The sequence below is a fragment of the Scyliorhinus torazame genome, chromosome 5, assembly GCF_047496885.1.
Source record: "Scyliorhinus torazame isolate Kashiwa2021f chromosome 5, sScyTor2.1, whole genome shotgun sequence".
In the NCBI taxonomy this organism is placed as follows: Eukaryota; Metazoa; Chordata; class Chondrichthyes; order Carcharhiniformes; family Scyliorhinidae; genus Scyliorhinus; species Scyliorhinus torazame.
Window position 1 is genome coordinate 156389897 of NC_092711.1, and position 14204 is coordinate 156404100.

At 43.7% G+C, this 14204-nt stretch overlaps 1 protein-coding gene across 1 annotated transcript in view; it reads right to left on the reverse strand.

The window, feature by feature from the left end:
* Window positions 1-8784: 8784 nt before the first annotated feature.
* LOC140420247 (uncharacterized) overlaps window positions 8785-14204 on the reverse strand; it is an 81323-nt gene continuing 75903 nt past the window's right edge. The window contains exon 5 of the mRNA XM_072504284.1: window positions 8785-9335. Within this exon, the coding sequence (XP_072360385.1) occupies window positions 9069-9335 (267 nt within the window). The 3' untranslated portion in view covers window positions 8785-9068. The remainder of the gene's footprint in view (window positions 9336-14204) is intronic.

Here is a 14204-nt window from a genome sequence, read left to right on the forward strand (position 1 = left end):
AAAAATTCTGTTCACCTCAACCACTCGCTGTGGGAGTGAGTTCCACATTCTCACTCTCACTGGGTAAAGAGGTTTCTCATCAAATGCCTATTGGATTATTGAACCCCTTCATCATCTTAAAGACTTCCATCAGGTCACCCTTCAATCTTCTCTTTTCTAGAGAAAAGCAGCTCCAGCCTTTTCTGAGGGTGAAATGCCCTCAGTTCTGGTATTATTCTTGTCAATCTTTGTTGCACCTTCTCCAGTGCCTCTATTTCCTTTTTCTAAATGGAGATCACAAATGTTGACAGTGCTCCCAGTGTGCAGGCGGTGCTGATGGGGGTGGGAGGTGAGGAATATGCAGGAATAGTGATTTCGGACCACGCCCCGACTATTGAGATGTGAGAGTTCGTTCGGGATAGGCGCAGAGGTTGGGGTGGAGGCGGGATTCAGAGCTTTTGACCAACAAGGGAGTTCCGTGGGAAGGTAGCAATGGTGATTAAGAATTATGTTGCGCTTAATCAGAATGGGGAGGTATTGGCAGCCACGCTTTGGGAGGCCTTGAAGGCGGTGGTCCGGGAGGAAATTATTTTGTCCAAGGCCCATAAGGATAAGATGGGAGGGAGGAGCATCGGCGACTGTTGGACCAGATAGTCGAGGTGGATAGGAGGTATTCTGTGGCCCCCACGATGGGGTTGTTGGCGGAAAGGAGGAGGTTACAAGGGCAGTTTGATCGGTTGACAATGGGAAGGGCGGTGGGTCAGCTGCAGAGGGAGTGGGGGTGCAGAGTAGGGGGGGGGGGGGAAAGGTGAGTCGCACGCTGGCCCACCAACTGTGATGACTGACAGCGGTCAGGGAAATTCTTCAGGTGAAGCTGGAGTGGGGGGGAACATGGTGTCGGATCCGGAGAGTATAAATGAGGTGTTCCAGTCAGTTTTAGATGGGCTGGACTTCCCGGAGTTGGAGGAGGGGAAGAGGCAGGCACTGGATGAGCCGTTAGGACTAAAGGAGGTGATGGAATGCATTGGCACAATGCAGTCAGGTAAGGCGGCGGGGCTGGATGGCTTTCCGGTGGAATTTTATAAGCCGTTCCCGACGGAGAAGAGGGGGGGATTTCGGGCTATGGCGCAGGCGTCGTTTTCACTAATCTTGAAAAGGGGGAAGAATACATTGGACAGCGAGTCCTATAGACCCATCTCGCTGCTGCATACTGATGTGAAAGTCCTGGCAAAGGTATTGGTGAGAAGGTTGGAGGGGTGTGTGCCGGAGGTGGTCTCTGAGGATCAGACGGGGTTTGTGAAGGGGAGGCAGCTCCCTCCTGCAATAGTAGGAGGTTGTTAAACATAATTATGACCCTGTTGTGGCGAGGAAGTGGAGGGGGTGAGTGCCAGAGGTGGCTGTGCCAATGGACTAAGAGAAGGCCTTTGACTGGGTAGGGTGGAGGTATTTGTTTGAAATCCTGAGGAGGTTTGCGTTCGGGCCAAGGTTTGTGGCGTAGGTCGGTTGCTGTATGTGTCCCAAATGTGACCAAATTATCCTGTTACAACAGGCCCAACTCTGACGTGAGATAATGGTCACTTTGGGGATAAAAGTAGAGGTTCCGAACGTTTTTCTTGCTGGCCAAGTACTGAAGACTCCCGAGGCCGAGTTCCAAGGAAATTACTGTCAAAGAAGGAGCCAGACTCCCGAGGCTGAATTCCACAAGAATTACTGTCAAAGAAGGAGCCAGAGAGGGTTACGCTTCTACAGACTGATCACCCACATGAAGTTGGAAAAGTCAATGTCTTAAAGTTGTTCAGAAAACCTTTTTCATTTAATAAACTTATTTTAAAATTTACTATCCAGAGAATTCTGCCTTTGTCTTAATTGGTTAAAGTCTTGTCTGAACCAAAGTGAATTTATTAAATGGTAAGTTGGGGTGGCTGAAATCAATTAATTTCCAGATAATGAGATCAGATAACAAATCTTCAATTTAAAAACATGCATTACTCTAGCGCCTTCCACACCCACAGAACGTCCCAAAGTGCTTTACAGCCAATGAAGTACTTTTGAAGTGCAGTCACTGTTGTAATGTAGGAAACACAGCAAGATCCCACACACAGCAATGTGATAATGAGCAAATGTTTTTAGTGATGTTCATTGAGGGATATTGTGGAGGTGGCGATGGATATTGTGGAGGTGGCGATGGATATTGAGGAGGGTCTGATGGATATTTTGGAGGTGGTGATGGATCCTATGGAGTCTCCGTTTAAGAGCGCAGACTGATTCCCTCCTCAGTAACCAAATCGTGTTTGGTATTAAAATTGAAAAACGTTGTGAGCATTTGCTTAGGCAGCACAATGTATCGTTAAAAGATGCAATATGTTTGTGCCGAGTGAGTGAGCTTGCCGCGAGTCAGTCTGCAGATATACAGTCCTGGGAAAAAGGCGCGAAAGAAGACAACGTTGCTAATGCCATTACAGCTGTGGCGCAGTTTTAAAAATGACGCGCTGCAGCTGGCAGCCATTTTACAAATGACATCAGCAGCTTGGTGATGTGTGCACGCTGTGGCCACGCCCACCAAGGAATAAAATGCCCAGCCATTGGCAAACTTATCATTATGCTTCACAGTGCCGTTCAAGTACAAAAAAGCCTCCAATTAATACAAAAAACTTTTTTAACAAGGCCATGAAAATTCAAAGTATGCAAAACAAAGCAAAATGTTCTCATTTCGATGTTGAAGCACAACAATACGATTTAGAAGACACATTCTTTGTTGATGCAGTCAACAAGATTGATAATGCTGAAAAATGACAAAGCAGATATCATCTGTTCATATTAAGAAAGATTGGAACACATCATTGAAAGTAAATGGGTCCAAAATATTTTTCAAGTTGGATACTGGAGCTCATGCAAATTTGATCACTGTATCACACCTCTTTCCTCCAATTGAAGCTACTAAATGCCAATTGAGGGACTGCAGTGGCAACATCATCAGCACAAGAGGGTTGTGTTGTCTAACAGTAAGTAACAATGATATCCACCTGCCAGTGCGATTTGAAATAGTTGATGCCAATAAATCATCTCTACAAGGTGTTGATGCTAGGGGCTGGTTTAGCACAGTGGGCTGAACAGCTGGCTTGTAATCCAGAACAAGACCCAGCAGCGCGGGTTCAATTCCCGTACCAGCCTCCCCGAACAGGCGCCGGAATGTGGCGACTAGGGGCTTTTCACAGTAACTTCATTGAAACCTACTTGTGACAATAAGCGATTATTATTATTATTAACAACGCCAAATCTTGTGAAAAGGATTCACAGCGCCAATCAATCTGTTAGTTCACAGCAAGATAACATACAGGACATCCTAGCTACGTTTCCAAATGTGTTCACTGGTTTGGGTATGTTACCGTTTACCTATAAAATACAGCTTAAAAAAAATGCTACACCAGTAATACATCCTCCGAGAAGAGTACCAGCCCCTCTCAAAGAACGTCACAAGCAGGGACTTGACCGTATGCAGAAACTGAACATCATATAATCGAACCTACTGGTTGGGTTAGTTCCATGGTAAGCGTATGAAGGCCTAATAGAGATCTACGAAGATGTATAGACCTAAAGGATCTGAACTGGAATATCAGGCGAGAGCACTATCCAATTCCTAAGTGCGAAGAGATTACACGTAAAAAGTTGTTTAAAAGTTAGATGCCTCAAAAGGATTTTGGCAACTACAACTTGATAAGTCCAGCAGAAAGCTCTGTACTTTTAATACGCTGTACAGAAGAAATTGTGTCAATCGCATGCCCTTTGGAATCATCTCTGCATCAGAATATTTCCATAGAGCAACGGAAACCATTACAGAAGGTATTGGTGGGGTACGGGTGTACGTCGATGATATTATCTGGTCTGCAACACCAGAAGAGCACAATTCCAGACTACTACAAATGCTAAGACGCATGGATTTGAGCTTCAATCCATACAAATCAAAGTGTCAATTTGGGATTTCCAAACTGGGTTTTTGGGAGATCCCATATCTAAGGATGGTGTACAACCGGACAGTGCTAAAGTTAAAGCTATACACAAAATGCCTGTTATGACAGACAAAAAAGCAGTCTTGAGAATGCTTGGAATTGTCAACTTTCTTGGCAAATTTGTTCCGAACCATTCGTCTAGAACAACAGCTCGTCGGCAATTGACCAAGAAACATTTTTCTTGGACTTCACAACATGAAACGGAAAAGTCCAACCTCAAACCCGCACTGACCTCAGCCCCACTTCTCACATTTTACGATCCGACAAAGTAGACAAAGATCTCGACGGACGTGAGTCAAGTCAGGATGGGAGCTGTTCTTCTACAGAAGACTTCAAATGACCTGTGGAGACCGGTAGCATATGCTTCTCGAGCCATGATGCCCACTGAACAATGCCGCGCACAGATTGAGGAAGAATGTCTTGGGTCTGGTGAAGGGTGTTGAAATATTTCCCTGTGTTTATGGTCTACCTACATTTGTGATTGAGACTAATCATAGGCCGCGTGTGTAAATAATTCACAAGAGTCTTAATGATATTCGCCCAGATTACAGAGAATCCTAATGAGACCAAGAAGATATGATTTTTGTCCAGTATATACTCCAGGAAAAGTTCTGATCCTTGCAGATACATTATCACGTGCTACTGAAATGAAGATAAGATTCCAGATCTTGTGCAGGTGATAGAAGCTCAAGCTGACATGCTAGCTGACACACTACATGTTTCTGATTGCAAATTAAGATTAATTAAAGAAGAAACTGCAAAGGATGAAGTTTTGCAGTGAATGATTCATCACATGACTGATGGATGGCCAAATGCAAGCTGTTCTTGCTTCAGAAATGTTAAAAATGGCCTTTCTGTGGTAAATTGAGTTTTCCTCAAACTGGATAGAATAGTCATTCCTACAAAGTTGAGAAGACAGATTCTTACCCAGATCCATGAAGGACACCAGGGTATTGAGGAATGTAAATGACGCGCGAAGCAATCCGTATATTGCCCTGGTATAAATTCAGACATTTAAAATTATGTTTCTGATTGTGACATTTGTCAAAGAAACTAGTCTGCTTAACAAAAAGATAAATTCCCAATGATGAATATTGTACAATTCAATGTTCTAAAGTGGGAATAGATGTTTTCTACTTTCAAGGCAAAGATTACCTCGTCATTATTGACTATTACTCAAATTATCCAGAAGTGATTAAACTTACAAACTCAAGTTCAAAATCAGTCATCAAGTCAACTAAAAGATGTTTTTTCTAGACACGGGATAACATTGATCGGCAAAAGGGACAATGGACCTTGTTTCGACAGTTGGGAATGGACCCGGTCTAATGGGAATGCTGAGAAAGGTGTAGGTATCGTGAAGAAATTGTTGAAGAAAGCATACGAGGCGAGACTAGATTTTGTGCTAGCTTTATTAAGTTATAGAGCTGCTCCTTTATCGACAGGTCTTTCGTCAGTGCAACCTCTTATGAACAGACTGCTGCATACAACATTGCCAACCTAACTGTACCAAATCTTGATGATAAATCAATTGTAAACAAGATGAGACAGCAACAGCAAACTCAAAGCTTGTATTACAAGTCAGCCAAACAGCTGATTCCGCTAGTTCCAGGAGATTGTGGACGTGTACAAGATCCAACAGGTGGATCGTGTTTTAAGTCAGGCAGCTCCACATTCCTATCTTGCAAAAACATCTGAAGGTTCGATATTCAGGAGAAATCGTCGTGCATTGTTGAAGGTGAAGCAACCTCCAACTCCAATTCAACCTCAACAATTGTTTTCCAACAGTAGGTTTCCTGGACATTGGTTAAAACTCAGTACTTCATCATCTGATGCTCAACTTACTGATGCAAATATGAATCAAAAGAAGAAAAACTCTGACTCAATGACAGTTGGATTGAGAACATCAACGAGATGAAGGAAGAAACCTGATCGTCTCAATTTATGAACTATAAAACACTGATTTAACTCGTATAACTTTTACTGATGTTCATTACTGTACATTGCCATTACACTGCCTGTATGTAACTTTGAATGCAAGAATCAAATTTTTCAAAGAAAGGGGGCTATCACAATATGTGGATTTTATAAAGCACATAAAGGGTTAATGTAATGTTACTACTCTACTCACTAGATGGTGCCATAGAGCAACCATATAAATATCACTGGCCTCCTTGACTTCTGGGAGAGAGTGGAAGGGAACCAGACAGAGATAGTTTAACTGATAGAATAATTTAGTGTTGTAGAAGTGTAGTGTCATCTTGACTTGTCTAATTCCTTAGTAATATGTTTGAATCTAATTCAGTGTAGTATAATTAGCTTTGTTTGTTAAACGCTGCTTGCTGTTCTTTGTTAACACTACAACCTTCACCATCCTGAAGGACAAAAACAAAGAACACAACAATCTCTTACTCTGAGATGATGCTCTCTGGTCCTAGGCTCTCCCACAAGAGGAAACATCCTCTCAGTATCTATCGTGTCAAGCCCCCTGAGAATCCTGTCTCAATACGGTCGCCTCTCATCCTTCTAAACTCCAATTAGTACAGGCCCAACCTCTCCTCATCAGAAAATCCCTTCAAACCCTGGATCGAACTTGTGAGCATTCTCTGGACTGCCTCCAATGATAGTATATCTTTCCTTAGATAAAGGGACCAAAACTGCTCGCAGTATTTATGGTGTGGTCTAACTACTGCCTTGTATAGTTTTAGTAGAACATCCCTATTTTTATATTCCATTCCCTTTGAAATAAATGCCAACATTCAATGTATCTTGGCAATTACCTGCTGAACTTGCATGCCAACCTTGTGATTTATGCAGGAGGACCCCCAAATCCCTCTGTGCTGCAGTGTTCTGCCGTCTTTCTCCATTTAAATAATGCTCAGCCCCTTTAGTTCTCCTACCAAAATGCATAACTTTACATTTTCCTACATCTTCCATCTGCCAAACTTTTGGGCACTCACTTTAAAAAAAAACTATTTTTATTGAAAGATTTTCATTTTATGACAGACAGACTTATCATCCACACACTCCGACTGCGCAATTGTATCTGCCCAGAGAGAAAAAAACCACACAGGAGTAATAATAATAACAAAAACATAACACAGGATTCGCCATGGTAACAGAAACAAACATTTTGCATCTTTAACTCGTTCTAGACACAGTGCGGTTAGGCTGTACATTTGTGCTCTACATCTTGCCAGTGTGGTCTATGTTAGTGCATCATTAGACCACAGAATTTTCAGTGCAGAAGGAGGCCATTTGGTCCATCAAGTCTGCACCGGCCCTTGGAAAGAGCACCCTACTTAAGCCCACACCTCCACCCTATCCCCATAACCCAGTAAACCCACCTAACCCTTTGGACACTAAGGGGCAATTTAGTATGGCTAATTCACCTAACCTGCACATCTTTGGACTGTGGAGGAAACCGGAGCACCCAAAGGAAACCCACGCAGACACGGGGAGAAAGTGAAAACTCCACACAGACCAGTCACCCGAGGCTGGAATTGGACCCGGGTCCCTGGAGCTGTGAGGCAGCAGTGCTAACCACTGTGTCACCGTGCGTGCCCAGCATGGTAACTTCATGGCTTGAGAACCACCCCCCCCCCCCCCCCCCGTTGTCACCTGTGGGGGAGTGGATAGTCCCAGCGCTGTGAGGGTGGTGAGGCCTCACCAGGAGAACTTGACCTTCATTTGGTGCATGGTGCTCATGGGCCCTGCACCCTGTTGTATTATATATTTCCCCTGTGTTTTGGGTGCTGCCTCTTTCCCCCCCCCCCCTGCCCTATACCTGCACGTTTACTCTCAGCGACTGATGCATGAGGACACCAAAGTCTCACTGAGTCTCCACCTCTTTCAATTAACACCCATTGAAATAATAATCTGCCTTCCTATTTTTCTACCAAAGTGGCTAACCTAACATTTATCCAGGTTATACTGAAACTACCATTCATATGCCCACTCACTCAGCCTGTCTAAATCCTGCTGAATAATCTCTGCATCCTCCTCACAGATCATCTTCTCCCAACTTTGCATCATCTGCAAACTTATTTCCCTTGTCCAAATCATTAATATATAATGTGAATAGTTGGGGTTCCAGCACAGTACCTGTGGCACTTCACTAGTCACTGCCTGCCAATCGGAAAAAAACATTCATTCCAACTTTTTGCTTCCTGCCAGCGAACCAGCTTTCTATCCATCTCAAGACACTACCCGTAATCCTATGCCCTTTGATTTAGCAATCTGCTGTGTGAGACCCCTTGACATCCGTCTGCACAACGAATGCATCCATTTTATTTCAAATGCTCTGAGCATTCAAGTACAAAACCTTGGGTGGCACAGTGGTTAGCCCTGCTGCCTCACGGCGCTGAGGACCCGGGTTCGCTCCCAACCCTGGGTCAGCGTTCGTGTGGAGTTTGCACATTCTCCTTTGTCTGCGTGGGTTTCACCCCCACAACCCAAAGATGTGCAGGTTAGGTGGATTAACCACGCTAAATTCCCCTTTAATTGAAAAAAATAATTGGGTATCCTAAATTTATGGGGAAAAAAAGGATAGTCCTTTTAACATTCCTTGACCGGTCCCTACTATTTATTACAATGTCGTTATCTGATACAGGCCCTTGGTTTCTCTGCTTTTTTATTCTCTTTGCTGTATTTTTCTTGTGTTTCTGATTCCCCCTGCTCTTAATCCTGACATAGGTTCCCACCCCCTGACTATTTTAGTTTAAACCCCCCCCTCCTCCTCTTGATTCTGTAAAACTTCTAGACATACGCTCAAAAGAATCATTAATTCAAAGTCCCATTTCTTATGAACATATTTATTTTAGATCTACCTGTAGTGTTAGGAAAAACACTATTTATTATCCAGGATAAAATAAATGTCCTTCATCAGCTTTTGTGGATCATTTCAGTGGAAATGTGCTCTCCTCGGCTCAAAGAGCATCAGCCCACTGGAAGCAAAGTTGTGAGACCGGCCAGTCCAGCAGAAAGAAACCCTGCGACCCTCCCACTTCACCAAGTGTCAGAATGAACATGGTTCAGTCCTGGATGTGATTAACACCAGCAATAACAGCAGAATCCAGCCTGTCATCGCTTGTGAACTCGCTGGTGTCTTAGCAGACTTGACAAGTGAGTGAATCCCTTCCCACACTCAGAACAGATGAACGGCCTCTCCCCGGTGTGAACTCGCTGATGTGCCAGCAGGTTGGATAGATCAGTGAATCCCTTCTCACACCCAGAGCAACAGAATGGCCTCTCTCCAGTGTGAATTCTCTTGTGTGTTAGCAGGTTGGATAACTGAATGAATCCCTTTCCACACTCGGAGCAGGTGAATGGCCTCTCCCCAGTGTGAACCTGTCGGTGCTTCCGCAGATTGGATAACTGAGTGAATCTCTTCCTACACTCTGGACAGGTGAACGGTCTCTCCCCAGTGTGAACTCACTGGTGTGTTAGCAGGGTGGATGAATCACTGAATCCCTTCCCACATTCAGAGCAGATGAATGACCTTTCCCTGGTGTGAACCCGCTGGTGCACCAACAGGTTGGATGAATTAGTGAATCCCTTTCCACACTCTGAGCAGGTGAACGGCTTCTCTCCAGTGTGAACTCGCTGATGAGTCTGCAGGTGAGATAACTGAGTGAATCCCTTCCCACAAACAGAGCAAGTGAACGGCCTCTCTCCGGTGTGACCACGTCGATGAGTTTCCAGTGCAGATGGGGTACAAAATCCCTTCCCACAGTCCCCACATGTCCACGGTTTCCCCATGGCGTGGGTGCCCTTGTTTATCTCCACGTTGAACGATCAATTGAAGCCTCGACTTTACAGCGAACAAAGGTGCAATCTCTCCCTGCTGGGAACGTTGTGATTTTTTCAGACTGGATAACTGGTTAAAGCTCTTTCCACAGTCAGTGCACTGGAACACTCCCACTCAGGTGTGTGCGTCTCAGTGCTTTTCCAGTCACACTGAAATTTTAAATATCTTGAAGCCGACAAAAGAGACAAAAATTCACCCTTGAGATTCAGATCCTGATGAATTGAGTGAATGCCATATCTTGACATTTGGTTTGAGATTTCTGTCTGTAAATCGTCCTCTTCGAACATCCTGTAAAAGGTGTTTTCAAAAGTCATCACTGTCAGTACAGGACAGAAATTCAGAACAGACCATTTTATATTTGATTCAGTTGTTCTCCCATCTTGACTGTAATCCTCCCCATGCACCCTCACTTCCCCCGCTCCTTCTGTCGCCATTGTTTACTCCTGATAATTCTTATAACATTAGAACATGAGAAACTGGAACAGCAGGAGGCCATTCAGCCCCTCAAGACTATTCTGTCACTTCATCAGATAACGGCTGATCTTCACATCCCTGCGCTCACCCCAAGTCTGTTCATTCCTAAAATATCCAAAATTTCTCTATTCTCTGTCTTGAACAAACTCAGTGACTGAACATCCACAACACTCTGAATTTATTTATCCTTCTTAAGATAGCGGCATCACTGGCATGACCAATATTTGAATAGACATGATAAATTCGACTTTAAATAGCTGATACATCAAAAACAGGTTTCACAAAATCACAAACATTTCTCCTGTCAGTTACAGAATGGATTGCTTCGGTGACTCAATGACTCTGTGTCTGGAAATATAAAATGTAGCGACAATACAATATTACACAACTAGAAATAATAAATGTACTTTATTACAGAACCATAAATAATATATCTAATCTGCATAATATAACAATACTGGATATTTCTCTGTCTGATATTAATTTACTGTCAGCCACCTCCTCGGAAACCAGCCTTTTAACTGTGAACATCAGGAAAGAGACCATCCTTTTAGCCAGACAAATAAATGTGTCAAGCTGAGGGAGGAAAGGATGTCAATGTCTTAAGAGAGAGAGAGACCTGGGCCAAGCTTTGCAGAGTCTGCACCCTCCCTGGATTCACTTCCTTTCCCTTCAGTTGCTGCAAGTGACCAATTGAAGGTGAGAATGAGAAAAGAAATGGAAAGGGGGGAGGGCAGCACGGTAGCACAAGTGATTAGCACTGTGGCTTCACAGCGCCAGGGCCCCAGGTTCGATTCCCCGCTGGGTCACTGTCTGTGCGGAGTTTGCACGTTCTCCCCGTGTGTGCGTGGGTTTTCTCCGGGTGCTCCGGTTTCCTCCCACAGTCCAAAGACGTGCAGGTTAGGTGGATTGGCCATGCTAAATTACCCGTAGTGTCCATAAGGGTTGGGAGGGGTTATTGGGTTGCGGGGAAAAGGTGGAAGTGAGGGATTAATGTGGGTCGGTGCAGACTCGATGGGCCGAATGGCCTCCTTCTGCACTGTATGTTCTATGTAAATGAAAGTGTTTTACTCACAGATGTTGGAGACAGGAGGACATTTTAGTCTTTTACTCAATCTTCATCCTCAAGAAAGGCCGCACTCTGGCTGGAGGACCAGAGTCCTTCCGGTCCTCCAAGTTTCCCATTGGTCAACATCTCAGCCGAATTGGGGGGGGGGGGGTGAAACTTCCACACATGCGCAGTTTCCATCTCCCTTGGACATGCGCATCCCGAGATGCCTGCGCGGCGGATAGAGCAGTTTCCCGAGCGTGAGGGATTGTGGGAGTTATACCCGCCATTATTCATACGGAACCCAGTGTGGCTAACATATTGGGGAGGATAATAGGTGGGAGTGAAACTGAACCCGATAATCAGCACCTTCCGGGGATGAGAACTGGGGGCGAATAGTGGGATTAATTAGTCTTAAAATCAATAGGGAGAAAGGAGTGTGTGGCCGACAGCATTTTCTGTGACAACTGGAACTGTCAGTTTGGAATTTATATCCTGTGATCAGTCATGACTTGATGATGTCAACCCCATCACACCCATTAAAATCACTATCAGATCAGTCTTCAACCTTCTCTTTCCCAGAGAAAATATCCCCAGCCTGTTCAATCTATCCTGTAACTCAGTTCTGGTATCATCCTCGTGAATCTTTCTCTGTCAGATTTTAAGGGGTATATAATTAATATTTAGGCTCAGTTTAATTTGGTTACAGGTGCCAATTACTCAGTTCCAAATTGACCCTCTAAAATGCTTCAATTTGAAAGAAAGGCAAGACAGGACTCTGAAATAGTAAATATTTATCCGTATTTATTTTTTAAAGATAGTATGCTGATGAAAGACACAAGTGATTTTCATCTCCTGAATTTGCGACCATTCAATGTGGATCTGTGAATCTTCCTCCGATTCCTGAGCCAACAGTCATTTTGCAAAATTGCCCCAGGGACATTCAGTATCTCCAGGACTAGAATCCAACTTAGCTCAAGACCGTTCTGGAAACCCACTTTAAACACGTGAATGAGCATTACCCAATCTGGAATCAGACTTGTTTTAAGCAGACAATTGCTCATTGCTGTCACTGGGTTAATTTTATTGAATGTAAGCTTTTATGTAAATTGTTCCATGGGCAGAACAATGGGACTGTTCAGGACCTTTCTTTTAAATGAATTTGGACAAGATCATGACTGGTTTACCTCAAATAAATAAAGGAAACTGTTTCCACTGACAAAGGGATTGTTAACCAGAGGACACAGATTTAAGGTGATTGACATAAAAGCCAGAGGGGAAATGAGAAAGATAAATCTTTACACAATGAGGTGTTGTGATCCGGAATGCACTGTCTGAAAGGCTGGTGGAAGCAGATTCAGCAAAGGGAGTTGGATAAATACTGGAAGGGGATTAGTTTGCAGGGTTCATGGGGAAAGGACAGGATCATGGGACTAATTAAGTAGCTCTTTCAAAGAGCCAACAGAGGCACGATGGACCGAACTGCCTCTTTCTGTGAGGTGAGATTATGTGATCGCAGATAAATAAATATGTGGCTGCAATATAGACAGTGATGTCAATAATATCTGGAATTCCCATCGTGCCCCTGCTAGCCAAGATTTTATGGAGGTCCTTCCATTAGCTTTCGGATGAACAACCCTACAACTTTCCTTTAATACCTCAAAATTGTGGACCTCTCAGTCCAACGTGGGCTTCACTATCTTCTTACTAAAAGACTTAAACATTAGCAACACCCCTGGTTCCTCACGGCCCTCTTGACTTCTGGTCTCACAGCTCCTGGTCCCACAGCTGACTACTTCCAAGCGAACTGCAGATTGCCAGCTTTCCATGAGAAACACCCAGAATTCAAACCAAGGCTCCACCCTGAATCACTTATCCCCATGGCAACACAGACTCTTTGGGATGTCCAACAGATGTTTAAAGCGTTCAGCTTCAAAAACCATACCTTTCGACCCGGAGGTCTGCATGACGAATTCACCTCTGTGACAAAGACAGGGCAGTAATTGTCAGACCCGATGTCTCCAGGTCTCCAGGACTCCAGCAAAAAGAGCTCAGCTGCCCTTTTACAGATCTTACCCTTCCAGCTTTGACTTCTTAAGTCAACATGGGTGATTGCGAATTCCCTGAGGGCGTTCCTGTAAGATTCTCAACCCAGGTTTTCCATTTATCTTAAATTTTAAAAAATCCAATTCCCAAACTAAAAGTTATATTTCTTAAACATGAATCATGAAACTAGATCTTCACAACATCTTCCGCAGGAAGAAATGAAAATGTATCACCCTCGTAATACCCCATTTAGAATATTACAACTTACACCCTTCTGTATATTTTAACAACAGCCATGATCTTATTGAATGGTGGAGCAGGCTCGAGGGGCTGAATGGCCTACTCCTGTTCCTATGTTTTCCTGTGTTTAAATATCTGATAATCTGTTAAAGACATAATAATCCCTCCATTGTCCCCTTCACATTCACAAGTCCATCTTGCTAACAGCACACTGCTGAATTCCATGTCTAGGAATCACAGTTCACTTAAGATGGAAAACATTATTGCTCGCTATATTTTCTGAAAGTTTTCTTCTTACAATAATTATCGTCCAAAGTTCCTTTTGCGAGAGGAGAGTCCTCATTGCTGCTCAGATGTGAGTTTTCAAGTTCAGTTTCGAATAGTCTGTTCAAAGTTCAAGTTTTGAACTTTATTTTCTTCCATGTGTGTAGTTTCCCCATTGTTTCAATCCAAAGGGAATGTCCCGGTCAGTCCCACATTTAAACTCTATTCTTCTGGCTCAGTTGTAGGCGGAGCTTCATTTTTCAGTTAATTTCCCAGACTCCAACATTTTGGATTCTCTTTTGGAGACAGCAAGTTCAAAATGGTTTCGTTTTGTGTC